At 44.4% G+C, this 21,891-nt stretch overlaps 2 protein-coding genes across 8 annotated transcripts in view; one reads left to right on the top strand and one right to left on the bottom strand.

The window, feature by feature from the left end:
* mocs1 (molybdenum cofactor synthesis 1) overlaps positions 1–4,395 on the bottom strand; it is a 67,824-nt gene extending 63,429 nt beyond the window's left edge. For 5 of the 7 annotated variants that reach the window (XM_072247390.1, XM_072247397.1, XM_072247412.1 and 2 more), the window contains exon 1: positions 3,014–3,219. In XM_072247390.1, coding sequence (XP_072103491.1) covers positions 3,014–3,163 — 150 coding nt within the window. In that variant the 5' untranslated portion in view covers positions 3,164–3,219. The other 2 variants (XM_072247429.1, XM_072247419.1) reach the window with 2 other exon arrangements.
* LOC140190676 (uncharacterized) lies at positions 3,153–12,154 on the top strand. The gene is made up of 3 exons (XM_072247453.1): positions 3,153–3,848; positions 8,481–8,588; positions 11,561–12,154. Exons 1-3 carry the CDS (start codon positions 3,260–3,262, stop codon positions 11,608–11,610), a joined length of 747 nt encoding a protein of 248 aa, XP_072103554.1. The 5' UTR covers positions 3,153–3,259; the 3' UTR covers positions 11,611–12,154.
* Positions 12,155–21,891: the final 9,737 nt, after the last annotated feature.

The raw sequence follows: 21,891 nt of genomic DNA, 5'->3' as shown, positions 1-21,891 counted from the left end.
GTGTCCTTAAGCAAGGCTAGCACCACACGTTGCTCTGTCTGTGTGAGGAGGGGCGTGCCACAGTCTTTCGTTCCGTGCCTTGTAAGGCATGAAAATGCCCGATGCTAGCCTCTTAGGCCAGAGTTGACGAGCCCTTCTCCCCCCGCAGTTCTGGGAAAAAAATATGCTGGCGCTCTACTAATCCATACTTCCTGTAATTTATAAACTTCTATCAGGTCTCCCTTCAGTCTCTGCTTCTCTACAGAAACAACCCCACTTTTGCAACCTCTCCTCATAGCATATCTTCCAGCTAGGCCAGAATCCAGGTAAATCACCTCTGCACCCTCTTCAAAACCTCCTCATCCTTCCTACAAGAAGACAAAACAAACAGTATTGACTGAAATGAACAAACCTAAGCAACCTCAGGACCCGCCCTGGAAGCAAGTGACAATGTCGGACAATACAGAAAAAAGTCCTTTGACCCACCACGTACATGCTGTGACAAGAATACACATAAATTAAGATGTTAGCTGTCTTGTGCTGGCACCAGTGGGATCAGCAGTTGGTCTGCCACCTGTCTTCAGGAGAGAGAGAGATAAAGTAAACAATAGAGCAGCATTTGGAGATGTTAATGAAGGGATGGGAGAGAGTAACGGAAGGAGAGCTGTCAAGATCGGCTCCCCCTTTGAACCCTGAACTGTTTGAAGTGATGGACAGGTGATACCCCAGCAGGGGGATAAAAAAGGACAGGTTCGCTAAGGCAGGACACACATGACACCCCGAGGTAACGAGACCCTGGAAGCGGTGCGTCTCTCACAAGTCGGTGGGAAGTTTTTGGACGGCTGATCGCGGGATCAAGCCATAGACGCTCAGGGTGGAAAGGCACGATTGGCGGGAACCTGGTGTGTGTCCACCCTTGCCCGAGTGCCAGGTTCACTGCAGAGAAACGATCGTATCGGGAAATGGAGGGGTCATGGTTGGTGACCTCAGATGACATCACAAAGGACTCGCCCGAAAACTGACTGCGAAGGTCTGTGTGGAAGCCGTTTTGAATATTCATTCGTTTTGCTCTCTCTCTCCTTCCCCCCACTGTCCATCGCCACGGCAGCGATTACTGCGAACTGAACTTTGCGTCACTTTGAAACTGGTCATTTACCCCTAGACAACGATAAAGCTTGATTGATCCTGTTATCTTAATTCTGTGTACATGTATGTTTATCATTGCTGAACTGTTGCATTTATTATCCTTTTGATTAGAGTACTGTGTTGCTTATTTCTTTAATAAAACTTTCTTAGTTCTAGTAATCCAGACTCCAACTGAGTGATCCATTTCTGCTGGTTTGGCAGCCCAGTTACGGGGTACGTAACAATACCGACACTTCTTCTGTTGCCGATGGACACTCAACCCATTTGCCTGTAGTGGGGCTATTCCCTCCTACACCTTACAAATCTCCTTAGCACTCTCTGAGGCAGAGGGGGACAGCAACTTTAAATTCCTCTATGTAATTACTTCAGAGGGCCTGTTCTGAATCCAGCATGCAAGTGTAATTATGAAGGAGGCACGGTTGTGCCCATTTCCTTAAGAGATCGGCATGATTTCAAAAACTTTGACACACTTCTCTAGATGTGTAGTGGAGAGTATATTAACCGGCCTCCATCACAGCCTGGCATGGTAACCAATGCCCTTGAACAGAAGCCCCCCCCCCCACCCTTGAGCACATCTACATGAACCACTGTCGCAGGATCTTCAGGGACCCCCACCACTCAGGACATGCTCTCTTCTCACTGCTTGCTAGTACAGGAACCTCAAGACCCACACCACCAGGTTCAGGAACAATTACTATCCCTCAACCATCAGGCTCTTGAACCAAAGGAGATAACTTCATTTGCCCCATCACTGAAATTTTACCCACAACCAATGGACTCACTTTCAAGACTGCTTCGTCTCATGGCCTTGATGATTATTGCTTATTTATTATCACTTTCTTTTTGTCTTTGAACACCCAAGCTGGTGCGGTCTTCCACTGATATTACACTTTATTCTGATGACGTTATGGTTATTATTCTGTAGATTGTTGAGTATGCCCACAAGAAAATGAATCTCAGGTTTGTATATGGTGACATATACGTATTTTGATAACAAATTCACTTTGAACAACCACATCTGTAAGATTATTACATTTACTGGAATGGTTGGGTCAAGCCGAGAAAAATAATTTTAAGTTATTGGGAACAGGCTCCAATCAGGTTCGGTTTTAATTCTGTATCATGGCAGACCTCTGGCAGGGAGCTCATTCCTTACAAAACTCCATGACCCGACAAAAGCAATTCCAGATTATCTGGTTAATTTTCCATAGCTGTTGTTTGCAGAAACTGTGCTCAAAAGTTGGCTGCAACATTCCAAACAGGACAATGATGGTTATACTCCAGAAGATAGCTTTGTACTCTGTAAAACCACTGGAATGTGCTCAAAAATAAATGGCAACTTATCCAAAGCTGGACAACAAAACTTCCGTTGCCCCTGTAGTTTCAAGACACAGTGGTTCTCAAATTGTCAGTCCCACACTTGAGGCCAGAGCTAGGCACTAGAGTCTGGTACAGCAAGGCATAATTATTTTTTTAAATGGTAGATGACATTAAATGCAAATATCTTGAGCTGGCAAAGGGGACAATGCAGCCTTTAGATTACAAGTATACCCTCCATCTCTGACAAACTCGAAGTCAGATCAAAGTGCAATTTGAACACGGCCATAATGCAACATCCAAACCATTCCATCTCGTCAATGAGCAATCCCTTCAATTCTTACTCCAATGCCTTTCAAACACCCCAAGTCATTCTTGAAGAATTACCCTACTTCTGCTAAAAATCCCACGTGACTCCGTCCCACCGCCCATAAAAGTCGCAGAATTCCAAATCTGATCTACCCTCTACGTTTAAAAAAAGTTTCCTCGCATCTTTTGCATTCCCAGTTAAGAACCGGGTGATAAGCTTCTCGCTTCTGTCCTATCTGAACAGAAAAGTTTGTGAACTCACTTCTGCAGGTAGCCCCTCGGATGCTGGCTTTGCTTGCGGGGCGCAGGTGTCGCTGAAGGTGCAGGAGCCACAGTGAATCCGAGCCTTAGTTAAAGCAGAGGAGTCGGCAAAAGCCGCTCCCACTGCCGCTAGTCCCCTAACTCGGAGCATCGGACCGGACCGGCTCCACTCCACTCGACCGACTCACGCCACCGAACTGAACGCCGGCTCACCTCTCAATCAAGCCAGCCCCCGACGTCACTGCGCATGCTTGCCTCTCGCCCCTTGCCCACTCGAAACCGCAGCCGCGCCCATGAGTGGGCCGTCAATCAAAGAGGTGCGCCGTCCACCGTCTCCCGGCTCGGGTACCAGGAGAGCGCGCTGTCCGCCATCTCCCGGTCCGGGTACGAGGCGAGCGCGCCGTCCGCCATCTCCCGGTCCGGGTACGAGGCGAGCGCGCCGTCCGCCATCTCCCGTCTCCCGGCCCGGGTACGAGGCGAGCGCGCCGTCCGCCATCTCCCGTCTCCCGGCCCGGGTACGAGGCGAGCGCGCCGTCCGCCATCTCCCGTCTCCCGGCCGGGTACGAGGCGAGCGCGCCGTCCGCCATCTCCCGTCTCCCGGCCCGGGTACGAGGCGAGCGCGCCGTCCGCCATCTCCCGTCTCCCGGCCCGGGTACGAGGCGAGCGCGCCGTCCGCCATCTCCCGTCTCCCGGCCCGGGTACGAGGCGAGCGCGCCGTCCGCCATCTCCCGTCTCCCGGCCCGGGTACGAGGCGAGCGCGCCGTCCGCCATCTCCCGTCTCCCGGCCCGGGTACGAGGCGAGCGCGCCGTCCGCCATCTCCCGTCTCCCGGCCCGGGTACGAGGCGAGCGCGTTTGCTTCGTTTCCTCTTTCCGCACTTTGTGTTCTGAGAATTGCAGTCGCAAAATCCCAGACTGCCGTTTGAATGCCATTGAAGACAAGAAGATGGGAACTACAAACGGCGCCGCGAGTTCCCACCCTTTCCACTGGATGGAAATATCGGACATTGCAGATGAGGTATTTCGTTTTTCCCTGATTTACAAACGAGGGTTCATAGCGGATTGGAAGGCAATAAAAAATTGTAATGGCCATTAAGCGTGACAACACATGTATCTGTGTATTCACACTTATTCTACAATATCAATTGTACTATTTGTTCACAAACAAATGAAAATCTGCAGATGCTGGAAATCCAAGCATCTGAAAGCATGAGCATTGACTTCTCTAACTTCCGTTAATGCCCCTCCTCCCCTTCGTACCCCATACGTTATTTATTTCTTTTTCCTCCCTCTGTCCCTCTCGTTGTAACTCCTTGCCTGCTCTCCATCCTCTGGGCTCCCCTTTCTTTCTCCCTAGGCCTCCCGTCCCATGTTCTTCTCCCTTCTCCAGCCTTTTACACTTTTGCCAATCTACTTTTCAGCTCTTAGCTCCATCCCGCCCCCTCCCCTCCCCCTTTCAAATCTCTTTCTATCTCTTCTTTCAGTTAGTCCTGACGAAGGGTCTCTGCCTGAAACGTCGATTGTACCTCTTCCTACAGATGCTGCCTGGCCTGCTTTGTTCACGAGCATTTTTTGTGTGTGTTGCTTGTATTTCCAGCATCTGCAGATTTCCTCGTGTTAACACGCACAAAATGCTGGAAGAATTCCACAGGAAGGACTTCGGTCTGAAACCTGATTGTACTCTTTTTCCATAGATGCTGCCCGAGTTCCTCCAGCATTTTGTGTGTGTTGCAATGTTTGTTTCTTGTCTGCCATCTTTTATTGCCTTCCAATAAAAGGGCTATGGGACCTCTTCAGAGGAAAACTAAACAATTCTCCGTCTGCAGTATCCATATTTGCATCTAGTGGGAGGAGTGAGAACAACAAACAGTCGTCGCAGTGTTTGCAATAAATACAGTCAGCTGTAGCTTAGTACGTAAAATTAGTACTTCTAAATAATAAGGCTGTATGGCTCAGTTGCACTTTAGTTGTACAGGACAGGATCAGTACATTCTTGCCGGATGTGTGCAGCCCTAGGCAGCAGGTATCAGACAGCACAGTTGTTGGCTTGCCTTAGTCCTTGATGGACATTTTAAGCTCTCCAATTGAGTCAAATTTGTATTTGTCTGGATCAGACTTTGTGTGACAAGAGAATGGACACACGGTTAATAAACTTAGACCATAAGACATAGGAGCAGAATTAGGCTATTCAGCCCATCAAGTTTGCTCTGCCATTCCATTATGGCCGATCCCCAGATCCTACTCAACCCTGTACACGTGCCTTCTCGCCATATCCTTTGATGCGCTGACCGATAAGGAAACGGTCAACTTCAGCCTTAAACATACCCTCCACCGCAGAGTGTTCCACGGATTTTTACTCTCTGGCTAAAAAAAAAATGCCTCCTTATCTTTGTTCTAAAGGGTCATCCCTCAATTTTGAGACTGTGACCTCTAGTTCTGGATACACCCACCAAAAGAAACATCCTCTCCACGTCCTCCTTATCTAGTCTTGTCAACATCTGGTAGGTTTCAATGAGAGTCCTCCCCTGCATTCTCCTAAATTCCAGTGAGTACAGGCTCAAAGCTGCCAAAATATGTTAACCCCTCAACTCCCAGAATCATCCTCATGAACCTCCTCTGGACTCTCTCCAATGACAACATGTCCTTTCTGAGATATGGGACCCAAAACTGCTGACAATACTCCACAGTGCAGCCTGACTTGTGTCTTACAAAGGCACGGCATTATCTCCTTGTTTTTATATTCTATTCCCCTTGAAATAAATGCCAACATTTATTGCATCTGTACAATTTGTTCCGCATGTTCTCCAAACTGGAGTTTCAAAATCAGCTTTATTATCACTGATAGCATCATGAAATTTATTGTTTTGTGGCAGCAGTACAGTGCAAGAGATAAAAAAATGTTACAATAACAAATAAATAGTGCAAAAGAGGAATAATGGAATTGAATTGACTTTATTACTTACATGAGGGGTTATGTCTTTACGTTACATTTCTGTCTAAATGTGCAATTTATAGTAATTTATAATTGATAATATGTACAACAGGACAGTCAATATAGCATAGAAATACAATTCTATTAGCATGAGTTCATCAGTCTGATGGCCTGGTGGAAGAAGCTGTCCCTGGCTTTTATGCTGCGGTATCTTTTCCTGGATGGTAGCAGATAGAACAGTTTGTGGTTGGGGTGACTCGGGTCCCCAATGATCCTTGGGGCCCTTTTCACACACCTGACTTTGTATATCTGCTAAATGCTGGGAAGTTCATATCTGCAGATGCTCTCTGTCCACACCACTCTCTGCAGAGTCCTGCAATTGAGGAAAGTACAGTTCCCATACCAGGCAGTGATGCAGCCAGTCAGGATGCTCTCAATTGTGACCCTGTAAAAAGTTCTTAGGATTTGGGGGCCCACACTGAACTTCTTCAACCATCTGAAGTGAAAGAGGTGCTGTTGTGCCTTTTTCTCCACACAGCCGGTATGTAAAGACCACATGAGATCCTCGAAGATGTGTATGCCGAGGAACTTAAAGCTGTTCACCCTCTCAACCCCAGATTCATTGACGTCAATAGGGGCTAGTCTGTCTCTATTTTTCCTGTAGTCCACAACCAGCTGCTTTTGTGACATTGAGGGAGAGGTTGTTTTCTTGACACCACTGTGTCAGGGTGATGACTTCTCTGTAGGCTGCCTCATTATTATTTGAGATGAGGCCAATCAGTGTAGTATCAGCAGCAAATTTAATTAACAGATTAGAGCTGTGGGTGGCGACACAGTCATAGGTATACAGAGAGTAAATGAGGGGGCTTAGGACACAGCCCTGAGGAAGTGTTCATAGGTTGATGCATTGTTCAATGGCAGAGGGGAAGAAGTTGTTCCTAAAACGTTGAGTGTGAGTCTTCAGACTCTTGAATCTTTTTGGTATTGGTGGTAATGAGTGGAGGGCATCTTCCTGGTGGTGAAGTTGAAAGGGGAGATAGTAGGATTTATTTTCCCTATGGTGAATGAGCTTAATACCCGAGGACATTGGTTTAGAATCAGAATCAGGTTTATTATAACCGACATGTGACGTGAAATTTGTTAACTTAGCAGCAGCAGTTCAATGCAATACATAATCTAGCAGAGAGAGAAAAAAAATACATAAAACATAATAATAAACAAGTAAATCAATTACGTATACAGTATTGAATAGATTATTAAAAAATGTGCAAAAACAGAAATACTATATATTAAAAAAAGTGAGGTAGTGCCCAAAACTTCAAAGTCCATTTAGGAATCGGATGGCAGAGGGGAAGAAGCTGTTCCTGAATCGCTGAGTGTGTGCCTTCAGGCTTCTGTATCTCCTACCTGATGGTAGCAGTGAGAAAAGGGCGTGTCCTGGTGCTGGAGGTCCTTAATAATGGACGCTGCCTTTCTGAGACACCGCTCCCTAAAGATGTCCTGGGTACTTTGTCGGCTAGTGCCCAAGATGGAGCTGACTAGATTTACATTCTTCTGCAGCTTCTTTCAGTCCTGTGCAGCAGCCCCTCCATACCAGACAGTGATGCAGCCTGTCAGAATGCTTAGAGCAGGGTTTCCCAATTTTTTTATGCCATGGACCCCTACCATTAACCGAGGAGTCCGTGGATCCCAGACTGGGAACCCCTGGTTTAGGGTAAGGGGATTAGAGGGGATCTGAGAAAGAATTTTTTTTCACCAGGATGGTGCTTGTTATCTGGCACTGCTTGAGAGGGTGATGGCATTGACACAATGTTTAATAGGTATCTGGATAAACACTTGAAATGACATTGCATGGAAAGCTTTGGACGAAGTGCTAGTAAATGAGATTAGTAAAAATAAAGCTGCTTTGCTGAACACCTACACTCTGTCCACTAGAGGAAGCAGGATCTCCCAGTGGCCACACATTTTAATTCCATATCCCACTCCCATTCTCATATGTCAATCCATGGCCTCCTCTACTGTAAAGATGAAGCCTGGGTAGCCTCCAACCTGATGGCATGAACATTGACTTCTCTAACTTCCGTTAATGCCCCTCCTCCCCTTCTTAACCTATCCCTAATTTATTTATTTATTTTACTCTCTCTTTCCCTCTCACAATAACTCCTTGCCTGTTCTCCATCTTCCCCTGGTGCTCCCCTCCCTTTTCCTTTCTTCCAAAATCTTCCGTCCCATGATACTCCCCCTTCTCCAGCCTTGTATCCCTTTTGCCAATCACCTGTCCAGCTCTTAGCTTCATCCCTCCCCCTCCTGTCTTCTCCTATCATTTTAGATCTCCCCCTCCCCCTCCCACTTTCAAGTCTCTTACTAGCTCTTCTTTCAGTTAGTCCTGACGAAGGGTCTCGGCCCGAAACATTGACTGTACCTCTTCCTGGCCTGCTGCGTTCACCAGCATTTTTTGTGTGTGCTGAGAGATTTAGACTGTGTTCTTTTGTAAATTTAACATTAAAATTGTTTAAAATTTACTCCAATGTGTCACAGGGTATTTGAACAGGCAGATGTTGACTACAAGAAGCTTGTCAATGAACTCAAAATGGAATTGGACAAAGACCAAAGACCCTATGACAGCAGAGGTGCTTACATCTTATGGTACAACAATCATGGGCTTGTGCTAATTGCATTTCGCAAAGAATGAAACAGAATTTCTTTTTCAGACGTTCTGTTACATTTACAGATATCAAACAGTGAGACATGCTAAACTCTGGGTTCCCCCCCCCCACTTTCTTTCTTCCAAGGCCTTCCGTCCCATGACACTCCCCCTTCTCCAGCCTTGTATCCCTTTTGCCAATCAACTTCCCAACTCTTGGCTCCATCCCTTCCCCTCCTGTCTTCTCCTATCATTTCGGGTCTCCCCCTCCTCCTCCCACTTTCAAATCTCTTACTATCTCTTTTTTCCGTTAGTCCTTTTGAAGGGTCTCAACCCAAAATGTCGACTGTAGTTCTTCCTTTGGATGCTGCCTGGCCTGCTGTGTTTCACCAGCATTTTGTGTGTATTGCTTGAATTTCCAGCATCTGCAGATTTCCTCGTGTTAGTAAAGATTTATTTATTTTATTTTATTTATTGAGACACAACGTGGAATAGGCCTTTCTCTCTGTAACTGGATCTTGGATTTCTTGACAGAAAGGCCACAGTTAGTCCGTGTGCTGGCAGCAATATGTCGTCACGCTGAGCACCGGCGGCCCCCAGGACCATGTGCTCAGCCCCCTGCTGGTGTATGACTGTACAGTTCACACCCAGTCATTGAAGTTCGCTGATGACACAGCAGTGGTTGCCCTCATCAACAACGAAGACGAGATGCGGCATGCAGAGAGGAGTTAGAGTGTGAGCACAGCATGGACAAGACTGAAGAGATGATTGTGGGCTCTAGGAAGATGTATGTTGACCACTCCGCACTGCATATAAAAGGTGCCTCTGTGGAGAGAGTTAAGAGCACCAAGTTTCTGGGAGTGCACATAATAGATGATCTTAGCTAGTCCCTCAACGACACCTTATTAGCCAAGAAAGCAGGGCAATGTCACCACTTGTTGAGGAGGTTGAGGTGAATGATACTCCTCCCCCTGCCATTGCGAGTGTCCTGACCAGCTGACTCTGTCTGGTACAGGAATTGCAAGGCATCTGACTGCAAGACCTACAAAGGACTGTGAGGACTGCTGTGATGATCGTCAGGTCTCCCTTCCACCAACCTGAGATATTTATCAGGAGCGCTGCATATTCAGGGCCCTTAGCATTGTCAGTGATCCCTCCCATCCGTCCAACCATCTATTTGACTCCCTCCCATCAGACAGGAGGTACTGTAGCATTAGGTCAGGAACTGTTAGGATAAAAAACAGCTTCCTCCCCCAGGCTGGAAGACTACTAAACTCTCTGCCACTAACCAGGTCTCATCACATATGAAGCTCCAATAGTATAGGCTGTTTACCTTTTGACTTGTGTCGTAAATGCACCATATTATTTGTTAATTTATTTGTGGTAATATTATTTAATGTGTTGTGTGTGAATTAGTAGTTCCTGTTGAGCACCTTGGTCCGAAAGAACAATTGTTTCATTTGGCAGTATTCATGCATATGGGTGAATGACAAAGACCTTGAACTTGAAGTTCAACTTGCAATGAAGAACTTGCAGCAATATCACAGGCACATGGCAATCAGATGTGCAGTATTCACACATAAGACATAAATCAAGCATAAATTATACACAATGTTTACAAGGCAGAACACAACTAGAGCAAAAAAGTCCATTTTAATGCAAAGTGGTCAAACTGGTCATTGTGTTGATAAACTGTAGTGGTTGGGGTTGCGCCGGTTGGTTCAACACCCAAATGATTGAAGGGAAGTTGCTGTTTTTGAAACTGGTGGATCTGGACTTCAGGTTTCTGAACCTCCTGCCTGGCGGTAGCTGTGAGAGGACAGCATAGGCCAGATGCTAGGGATCTCTGACGATGGATAATGCCTTCCTGAGGCAGCACCACCTCCTTGTGGTCTGTGTGTTTGTCAAGAAGGCCTGAGTAGGGATGTAGCAATCTTTGCTGAGCAGCTACTTAACGTAGGACCCTGCTCTTAGGGTTTTTCCAGGAACATGCATTGAGACTAATGTTATCTACTGATGGAAGAACATCAATTTGGTGAAAGAGTCGATTTGGACTGCCTGAAGCTGCCAGAGCAAGGATATATGTGCAAGAAAATACTGCTAACTGGCACAGACCAAGGCACAGCAATGTATGCTGGGGGTGAAAAAGAAAGGCCAGGGAGTGAAGTTCTGCTGCTACTGAGGACAAAGGAGATCTGTCATAGTGCATAACACAGAAATGGGCCTTTTGGCCCATCACTTCCATGCTGACTTTTTTGTCCCTCCATGCTAATCCCAGTTGCATGCATCAGGGCAATATTTGGGTGCCAGGTAAATATCCAAACTGGTTACTTAACTAATGTAAAAGAAAAAAAATATCAGAATGATTGCAATCTCATCCTTGTACTACATAGAATGTTCTGTCTTGTGCAGCAGATGGTGAGGCTTGAAGAAACTGGATTATACTTGCCTGTATATTTTGTAAACAAATACAGTTTGGGGAAAGAAGGTCTGGGGAGAGACCACAGTGAGGTCCTGAGGGAGTGATGTGCTATCGGAGGTCCTATCTTTCAGAGGAGATGTAAGATGTCTCTCTTTTTCAGAAGATAGGGGTAGTAATGCTGGATGCAAGCTTAGTATTGATTCTAGAACTAAAATTGGAATCAGGTTTATTATCATTGATGTAAGTCATGAAATTTGTTGTTTCGCGGCTAATGTACAGAACATTACATAAAAATTACTATAAGTGACAATAAGAAATATATATACTGAGGGAAAATTAATAAATAGTGCAAAAAGAGAGCAAAAAGTGAGGTAGTGTTCGTGGGTTTCATGATCTGCTGAGAAATCTGATAGTGGAGGAGATGAGGCTGTTCCTAAAACGTTGAGTGTGTGTCTTTAGGCTCCTGCACCTCCTTCATGATAGTAGCAGTGAGAAGAGGGCATGTCCTGAATGGTGAGGGTCCTTAATAATGGTTTCTGCCTTCCTTTGAAGATGTCCTCGATGGCGGGAAGGCTAGTGCGCATGATGGAGCTGGCCAATAATCCTCTGCAACTCTTTCCAATGCTGTGCACTGTCATCTCCACACCAGATGGTGGTGCAACCAGTCAGAACGCTCTCCATGGTACATCTACTGAAATACCCTGGAGTATTTGATGGCATACCAAATCTCTTCAAACTCCTAATGAAACACAGCTCCTGGAAATCCTTCATAATTGCATCAATATATTGGGCCCAGGGTAGATCCTCAGAGAGGTTGACTCCCAGGAACTTGAATATGCTCAATCTTTCCATTGCTGACCCCTTGATGAAGATTTGTATGTGTTCTGTTGACTTCCTCTTCTTGATTTCCACAATGAGTTGCTTGCCAATATTCCTCAATCAATGGCCCATAATCAGTTCATGAACCAATGTTCCTCAGAAAGTGAAACAAAAGTGAAAAATGCTAGAAACACTCACCAGTTCAGGAAAATGAGTTTCAGAGATTGTGTTTCAAGTTGAATGAAATATTTCTGAGACCCAAGTCCTGAAATTTTCTGTTGCACCTCTTACAAGGTTGATCGATTAAAACACTTGTGGTTAACATAATATGCTATTGTAATGCAGATTTTCTTTGTAGAGCTGTGGAAAGTCCACAGATTTCACTGTGCAGAGGAGTTTGTAAGATATGCTGTCATTATATAAGACATTGGTGAGGCTTCACTTCCAGTATTGTGTACAGTTTAAGTCACTCTGTTATAGGAATGATGTTAATAATCTAGAAAGAGTGCAGAAATGATTTACCTCGTTACAAGGAGAGTTTGTGTAGACTATGACTTTATTCCCTGGAAAGTAAGAGATTGAGGGGTAATCTGACCGAGGTATGTAAGATATATTGCAGTGTAGATGGATTGGCTCCTTAAAGTTGGTATATCCGGGGGTTGGGGGAGAGGTGAGAAATAAGGTGGATGATCTTGTTGCACAATTACAGATTGTCAGGTATGATGTTGTGGCCATCACTGAATCGTTGCTGAAGGATAGTTGTAGTTGGGAGCTGAATGTCCAAGGTTACACATTGTATTGGAGGGATAGGAAGGTAGGCAGTGGGGGTGGCGTGGCTTTGCTGGTAAAAAATGGCATCGAATCAGTAGAAAAATGTGACATAGGATCGGAAGATGTTGAATCCTTGTGGGTTGAGTTAAGAAACTGTAATGGTAAAAGGACCCCAATGGCAGTTATATACAGGCCTCCCAACAGTAGCTGGGATGTAGATTAAAGATTTCAATAGGAAATAGAGAAGGCGTGTCAAAAGAGAAATGTTATGGTATTCATGTGAGGTTTCAACATGCAGGTCAATTGGGAAAGTCAGGTTGATAATTCATCTCAAGGGAACGAGTTTGTCGAATGCCTACCAGATGGCTTTTTAGAGCAGTTTGTCGTTGAGCCTACTAAGGGATCAGCTATGCTGGATTGGGTGTTATGCAATGAACTGGAGGCGATTAGGGAGCTTAAGGCAAAAGAATCCTTAGGAGACTGTGATCACAATATGATTGAGTTCAACTTGAAATTTGATGGGGAGAAAGTAAAGCCTTACATAGCAGTATTTCGCTAGAATAAATGAAATCACAGTGGTATGAGAGAGCAGTTGGCCAAGGTAAATCGGAAGGAGATGCTGGCAGGGATGACAGCAGAGCAGCAATGGTGTGAGTTTCTGAGAAAAATGAGGAAGGTGCAGGATAAATGTATTCCAAAAAGAAAGAAATACTCAAGTGGCAAAATAGTACAACTGTGGCTGACAAGGGAAGTCAAAGCTAATGTAAAAGCAAAAGAGAGGACACACAACAAAGCAAAAATTAGCAGGGAAAATAGAAGATTGGGAAGCTTTAAAAAACCTACAGAGAGTAACTAGAAGAATCATTAGAAGGGAAAAGATGAAATATGAAAGCAAGCTAACAAACAATCTCAAAGTGGATAATAAAAGCTTTTTCAAGTACAGTATGTAAAAAATAAAAGAGAGATGAAAGTTGATATAGGATCACTAGAAAATGATGCCGGAGAAATAATAAAGGAAACAAGGAGATAGCAGATGCACTAAATAAGTATTTTGTATCAGTCTTCACTGTGGAAGACACTAGCAGTGTGCCAGAAGTTGAAGAGTGTGAAGAAAGAGAAGTGAGTGCTGTTACTATTACAAGGAAGAAGGTAGTCAACAAGCTGAAATACCTAAGGGTACATAAGTCACCCGGACCAGATGAACTGTACCTTAGGGTTCTGAAAGTGGTAGCAGTAGAGATTGTGGAGGCATTAGTAATGATCTTTCAAAAATCATGGACTCTGGCATGGTGCCAGAGGACTGGAAAATAGCAAATCTTACTCCACTCTTTAATAAAGAAAGAAGACAGCAGAAAGGAAATTATAGAGTAGTTAGCCTGTTCTCAGTGGTTGGAAAGATGTTAGAGTCAATTGTTAAGGGTGAAGTTATGGAGTACTTGGTGACACAAGACAAGATAGGACAAAGTCAGCATGGCTTCCTTAAGGGGAAGTCTTACCTGACAAACCTGTTGGAATTCTTTGAGGAGATTACAAGTAGGACAGATAAAAGGGTTGCAATGAACATTGTAAATTTGGACTTTCAGAAGGCCTTTGACAAGTTGCCACACATGAGGCTGCTTACCAAGTTAAGAGCCCATGGTATTACAGGTAAGTTACTGGCGTGGTTAGAGCATTGGCTGATTGGTAGGAGGCAGTGAGAGAGAATAAAAGGATCCTTTCTGGTTGGCTGCCAGTAACTAGTGGTGTTCCGCAGGGTTTGGTGTTGGGACTGTTTCTTCTTTTTATGCTGTATCTCAATGATTTAGATGATGGAATAGATGGCTTTGTTGCCAAGTTTACAGATGATACGAGGATAGGTGGAGGGACAGGTAGTGTTGAGGAAAGAGGCAGGCTGCAGAAGGACTTAGACAGATTAGGAGAATGGACAAGAAAGTGGCAAATGAAATATAATGTTGGAATATACATGGTCATACACTTTGGTAGTAGAAGTAAATGTGCAGATTATTTTCTAAATGGGGAGAAAATCTAAACATCTGAGATGCAGAAGGACTTGCAAGTATTTGTGCAGAACACACTAAAGGATAACTTGCGGGTTGAGATGGTGATGAGGATGGCAAGTGCAATTTTAGCATTCATATCAAGAGGACTAGAATACAAGAGCAGAGATGTGATGCTGAGGCTTTATAAGGCACTGGTGAGGCCTCACCTTGAGTGTTGTGAACAGTGTTGGGCTCCTCATCTAAGAAAAAATGTGCTGGCATTGGAGAAGGTTCAGAGGAGGTTCACAAGGATGATTTCGGAAATGAAAGGGTTATTATATGAGGATCTTTTGATAGCTCTGGGTTTGTACTCACTGGAATTTAGAAAGATGAGGGGGGATCTCACTGAAAGCTTTAGAAAGATCTAGACAGTGTAGAGGTGGAAAGGATGTTTCCCATGGTGGGGGAGTCTAGGACAACAGGGCACAGCCTCAGAATGGAGGGGAATCTATTTAAAACAGAGATGTGGAGAAATTTCTTTCAGTAGAGGGAGGTGATTTTGTGGAATTTGTTACTGCAGGCAACTGTGGAGGGCAGGTCGTTGGGTGTATTTAAGGCAGAGCTTGATAGCTTCTTGGTTGGACATGGCATCAAGGCTTATGAGGAGAAGGCCAGGGAGTGATGCTGAGGAGGGGGAGAAATGATCAGCTTTGATGGAATGGGGAGCAGACTCAATAGGCCAAATGACCTAAATCTGCTCCTATGTCTTATGGTCTTACGGTTTTCTGGGTGGTAACGGGGACAAGCTCCCACTACCTATTAAATACTCCAAATGACATGCACCTCAAATAGCCTTTGACAACCAAGTCCAGCTCCTGGCCTTCTCTTGTGGCTTAGCTACTAAGCCCAGAGGAACCGTTTCTACTGATAGGAGAAGGGGAAAATGCGGGTTACTGGCACCTTAAAACAAGTCACTTCGGACAGATGTGGCTCATCAGCTGTGGTTGGCAGCTCATCCAGGAAAAGGAAAACTCTGATCTTAAACCTCCGCTGCCTTGCGGCTATACGTTTTCACGGGGAAGGCTTCAGGAGTAAATCCCGAGGGAAAAATCCAGAGCTGGAGTTCCAAAGGCAGTCCTACATTGAGTTCAATGCCGACGGGCAAGTCCTGCAATGTCAGGTACCAAGCTGTATCAGTCCCTGCAGTTCTTCTGGGTTCATCAGATGCATGGAGAGGGGGAGCTTGCTACATGGGCATATCGTACTGCTCAGGCTTGCATTATCCTTGGTCAACTCTGACCGACAGAGGTCTCAGAGTGATGGATGAAAGCAAATAGTCCTTTTCCAAGGGAGGAGATGCTAAACCCAAGAGGGCATGGTTTTAATATCAGAGATGAATAATTTAGAAGAGATTTCAGGGCAGCTTCTTCACACAAAGGGTATTTTGCATATTTGGAATGAGCTGGAAGAAAGAGTGGTTGAGGTGGACACATTAACAATGTTTATCCAGAGCTATCCAGGTAGGACTTGATGAAGGATCCCAGCCTGATGTCGGCTGCTTATTCTGCTCAATAGATGCTGCCTGACCTGCTGAGTTCCCCCAGCACTTTGTGTGTGGTACTCTGGATTTCCAGCAACTGCAGAATCTCTTGTGTACATGGAAAGGAGAGGCTTGGAGGGCTATGGGCCAAATGCACGCAGATGGGATTAACTCAGAAGGGCAACATAGAATGAGTAAACTGGGTTGAAAGGCCTGGTTTCATGCTGTAAGACTCCGTAGCTCCTGTCAACATTAATTTCATTGGAAAGGATCCACCGCTTTGTTTTTATCTGAAGAGGTGATAACAACGGGAACTCCTCTGACATTGTGGATGAGACTTGTGAGAAATCACTTGGCTGAAGTTACATGTGGTAATTGAGAAGGTGAGCACACAGTGGGTGAACTGGATTGGTTACCACACCACTACTCCAGAGACCACAGTTCAGGTACCACCACAGCTGCTGTGGTATTTAAACAATTTGTTGGCTAATCAGGAATTTAAAGAAGAACAATGCCATTTTCAATTGACCATGAAATAGCTGGATTTACAAGGAAATCTGCCCAGATAATATGTGATTCCAGATGCCACTAATGTGATGGCTGAAGAATACATGAATCATTTGGGACACACTGGTTGAGGCAGAGAGTCTCACACATTTAAGTTACATCTTGATTAGTACTTGGATTGTTGAGGCATAGAAGGCTATGGACCAAATAGGATTACTAGAGATCAATGCTCAATGATCAGCATGGATATGGTGGGCAAATGGTCTGTAGTGATGTGATGAAATAATCTGTATGGATGACATGCAAAACAATGTTTTACACTGCTCCTCAGTACATGTAGTAATAAAGAACCAATTTAACTGCTTCAACCATTTCCTCTGGCAAATCATTCTGTAAACACCCCATCTCTATGTTTTAAAAAAGTTACCTCTTAGGTTTTTATAAAACCTCTGCCCACTCACATTAAACCTATGCCCTTAATTCTTGATTCCCTACCCTCAAGTAGAACAGAATTTTGTTATATTGTGACAGGTTGGGAAAAGTTGGGGGCCTGGATGGCCTTGTATTGAAGATTTGTGTGCAGATTCAGCAAGCAATTAGGAAGGCAAGTGACATGTGGGTGTTTATTACAGGAAGATTTCAATACAGACTTGTTAGTCTTTAATTGGTTTCATGTTGCAAAAGAGAGGGAGGTAAAAGAGCTGGGGGAGTGGCATTGCTAATTGGGGTAGTATCATAGCTGCAGAAAGGGAGGACATCATGGAGAGATTATCCATTGAGTCAGTGTGAGTAGAGGTCGGAAATAGGAAGGGAACAATCACTCTGTTGGGAGTATTCTATAGGCCCCCAACAGCAACAGAGATACTAAGGAACAGACTAGGAGGCAGATTTTTGAAAGGTGCAAAATTAACGGGGTTGTTGTCATGGGTGACTTCAACCTCCCTCATATTGAATGGCATTTCCTTTATGCAAAAGGTTTAGATGAAGCAGAATTTGTAAAGTGCATCTCAGGGGGATACATGGGGAAGTAGTACTAGAGAGGAAGTCGTACTGGATCTAGAACTAGGCAATGAATCTTGTCAGGTGACATCTTTTGATGGGTGAGCATTTTGGAGACAGTGACCACAACCCCTTGACCTTTAGCGTAGCCATGCACAAAGATAAGAACAGACAGTATTTAACTTGGGAAGGGCTAATTACTGTAGTATTTGGCAGGAACCTGGCAGCAGATATTCTTGGAAAGTGCACAGTGGACATGTGGAGGTTGTTCAGGACAGATTTTCCCCATTGAGACAGGGCAAGGATAGTAAGGTGATTGAACCATGATTGACAAAGGAGGTGGAACACTTAATCAGGAGAAAGGAGCAGGAAGTTGGTAGGTTAAATTAATGTGTAGGTGAGTGGTGGAATCTGGGGGCAGTTAATGTGAAAGTGGGGAGAATGAAATTTGATGAGTGTAGGATAATTGTAAAATACGTTCTTGACAGTCAAGGCAGACTCAGTACATCAAAGAGTTTGATCCCATGTTGGATAACTCTCTGATTCTAAAACCTTATGTTATAGAGCAGTGCTTCCCGAAGTGGGCGATATCACCCCTAGGGGGAAGTGGTAGTTTCTATGGGGGGGGGTGATAAAGATAAAGGGGGCGGGGGAGGAGGTGACTGGTAGCAAGAGGGAAGCTGAGGGATTACAGGCTTAATTTAAGAAATGAATTACTTATTTTAAGCATGTTATCCTCTATACCTCATAATTGATTACAATGGTTATGTAATCATCTCTTGCTAACACACAGTTCTCTTTGACATTGCTCAAAGCACATTATAGTTGTTGAAAAGCATTGAGACACTTTTGTATTTGGTATATCATGAGAAATCTGAACTGAAGAGATTGTGTTATTTTCAGGCCCAGCCCATGCATTTTTGCCGTTCACTACTGTAGTACAGTGTTAGCTAGTACAATTTCTATACTCTAACCATGCAGTGACATATTTCCTGTGAATTAGGATATGGCATTCAATGGAGTAAAGTTCAGAACCTGCCTTTTTGAATGGGCTTGGCTACATTGCACCGGCCCACAACCCAGCCGAGATACGCTGGCCCACTGTTATGTACCTTCAGGCAGAGAGCCAGCTTTGGCCAGATCTATGGTGACCTCATAACTTTTCACTTTATTGATTGCAATGATTGGGGTTGGATTTAAACAATATGTAATTGCCTGTTGTCTTTGATTTGTAACAAAAATTGGAAGAAGCATACCAAATGAAAAAGAAATATAGACAATATAGTGTGCAGTATCTGAACTATGGATTTACTGTATACCAGTATCACGTAACCAACGGCAGCAAATGTGTCTGTTGTGTTCAAAGGTTTTTTTCAAACGTGTGAATGAAACCATCCAGGCTACTTGAACGTTTGAGGAGAATACACTCTGATAAAGGAAACAAGAACTTGGCTTATTTTCAGTCATTTTGTGAAAACTTTCAGAAATGGAAAGCACTTCAAGATACGTTTGCCAACACATCACAACAAAACAGTGATGATACGCATGCTTCGTGCAACATTGAATTGCTCATTTTCTGTCTGGAATGCCCCATACAATTGGAGAAGAACTGATTCAGTTCTGCTGACATTAAGGGAGTTTCCAAGTATGGTTTTGCATAAGCCACCAGAATCAAAATCAGATTTTATATTACCAGTGTTATGTTGTGAAAATTTTTGGTAGCAAATTTTTGTGGTAGCTCTACATTGCAATACATAATAATTTTAAAAACTCTAAATTACAATAAGAAAAGTATATTAAAAATAAATTAACTAAGTCCCGCAGAAAGAGTAAAAATTAAGGTTGTGTTCATGGCTTTATTATCCAGTCAGAAATCTGATGGCTGAGGGGAAGAAGCTTGAAACATTGAGGGTGTGTCTTCAGGCTGTTGTATCTACTTCTTGATGGGAGCAATGGGAAGAGGGCATGTCCTGGGTGATGGGAGTCCTTCAAGATAGATGCCACTTTTTTGAGGCATTGCCTCTTAAAGGTGACTATGATCTGGAGGCACTAGCGCCCATGGTGGAGCTGGTGGAGTTTGCAACTTTCTGCAGCTTTTTCCGATCCTGTGCTGTGGCCCCTCCATACCAGGTGGTGATGCAACCAGTTAGAATGCTCTCAGAAATACACCTGTGAACATTTGTGAGAGTCTTTGGTGACATAGCAAGTCTCCTCCAAATTCTAATGACATCTAACCACTTTCATGCCTCCTTTGTAATTGCATCAGTATGTTGGACCCAGGATAGATCTTCAGAGATGTTGACACCCAGGAACTTGAACTTGCTTTTTCCTCTGCTGATCCCTCCATGAGGAACAGTGTGTGTTCCCTCAACTTCCCCTTCCTGAAGTCCACAATCAGTTCCTTAGCCTTACTGACGTTGAGTACAAGGTTGTTGTTATGACAGTGGTTAACCAACTGATTGATCTCGCACCTTTTCACCTCCTTGTCACGATCTGAAATTTTGCCAAAAATAGTTATGTCAGCAGCAAATTTACAGATGGCATTTGAGTTGTGCCTAGCCTCATAGTTGTGAGTATAGAGAGAGTAGAGCAGTGGGCTAAGCATGAATCCCTGAGGTGCATCAGTGTTGATAATCAGCGAGGAGGAGATGTTATTTCCAATTCACACTGACTGACTGCCTTTCAGTGAGGAAGTCAAGGATTCAGTTGCAGAGGAAGGTTCAGAGGCCCAGGATTTGGAACTTGTTGATTAGAAGGGAGGGTACAATTATGTTGAATGCTGAGTTGTAATCAACAAACAGCAGTCTGATGTATATATTGCTATTGTCCAGGTGATCCAGTGCCAAGTAGAGAACCAGTGAGATTGCATCTGCTGTAGATCTATTGTGGCGAAGGGCAAATTGCATCAAGACCAGGTCCTTGCTTAGGCAGTTGTTGATTCGGGCCATGACCAACCTCTCAAAGCGCTTCATCACAGTAGATGTGAGTGCAAATAGGCAATAGTTGTTGAGTCATCTCATCCTAGTCTGGCATTGGTATGATTGTCGCCCTTTTGAAACAGGTGGGAACTCCTGACTATAGCAGTGAGAGATTGCAGGTGACACAGATTTTCAGTGCCCTACCAGGTACACCATTGGAGTCTGACACTTTGCAAGGGTTCACCCTATTGAAAAATATTCTGATATCGTTGTTCTCTGAGACAGAGATCACAGGGTCACAGGGATTCATACGAGTGTAGTTTTATTCTCCCTTTCAAAGCATGAATAAAAAGCATTGAACTCATCTGGAAGTGAAACATCACAGCCATTCATAATGTTAGGTTTCTCTTGGTATGAAGTGATGGCCTGCAAACCCTATCAGAGCTGATGAGCATCCGATTCCATCTCTAATTTCAATTGTAATTGTTTTCTCCCCCTTAAATTAGCCTTCCGAAGATCGCACCTGGACTTGTACAGTTCTGGATCACCAGTCTTGAATGCTGCTGATCTAGCCTTTTGTAGACTGCAAATCTCCTGGTTTATCCACTGCTTTCTGTTTGGTTATGTCTGGTATGTATTCGAAGGCACACTCTCATCCACACAGGTCTTGATGAAGTTGGTGATACTTGTGGCGTATTAGTTCAAATTTGAAGGTGAGTCCCTGTATGTTGTCTAGTCCACCGCCTCAAAGCAGTCTGGTAAACACTCTTCTGCCTCCTGTGACCATACCTTCTTGGTTTTCACCACATAGTCTCTGCCTATATGATGGAAGTAGAAGTACAGCCAGGTGATCAGACTTTCCAACGTGCAGGTGTGGGATGGCATGGTGAGCATTCTCGATGGTGGTGTACAGTAGTCAAGTGTGCTGGCTCCTCTGGTTCCATAGGTGATACGTTGGTGATAGTTGTTCAGAGACTTCATCAAGCTGGCCTGTTTGAAATCTCGCACAGTGATAGGGAAGGCATCAGAGTGCGCACTTTCAGAACTGCTGATTACAGTGCTCATCTCCTCTAGAGCCTGTCTGATGATGGCCTGAGGTGGAATATGCACTGCTGCCAGGATGATGGTGGAAAGCTCCCTCAGCAGATAAAATGGATGACACTTGGCTGCCAGATGTTTCAGGTTGGGTGAGCAGGACTGAGACTGAACTGCCATGTCTATGCACCATGATGGGTTAATTATAAGCATATTTCACCTCCTCTACCATTAAAAGACTCAGCTGTTCTGTCTTTGCAGAGAATGGGGAAGCCATTGGGCAGCAATACTGCTTCCAAAATAGCGACAGTAAGC

The sequence above is a fragment of the Mobula birostris genome, chromosome 2 (genome assembly GCF_030028105.1).
Source record: "Mobula birostris isolate sMobBir1 chromosome 2, sMobBir1.hap1, whole genome shotgun sequence".
Classification (NCBI taxonomy): Eukaryota; Metazoa; Chordata; class Chondrichthyes; order Myliobatiformes; family Myliobatidae; genus Mobula; species Mobula birostris.
The sequence above is the reverse complement of the archived record's forward strand: the minus strand, read 5'-3'. Positions and strand labels throughout refer to the sequence as shown.

Coding starts and splice junctions, on each gene's coding strand:
- LOC140190676 (XM_072247453.1), top strand. CDS start 3,260: ATGCTTGCCTCTCGCCCCTTGCCCACTCGAAACCGCAGCCGCGCCCAT. Junction 3,849..8,480: donor TCTCCCGTCTCCCGGCCCGG/GTACGAGGCGAG, acceptor AATGTGTCACAG/GGTATTTGAACAGGCAGATG. Junction 8,589..11,560: donor AGAGGTGCTTACATCTTATG/GTACAACAATCA, acceptor CTTCCTTTGAAG/ATGTCCTCGATGGCGGGAAG.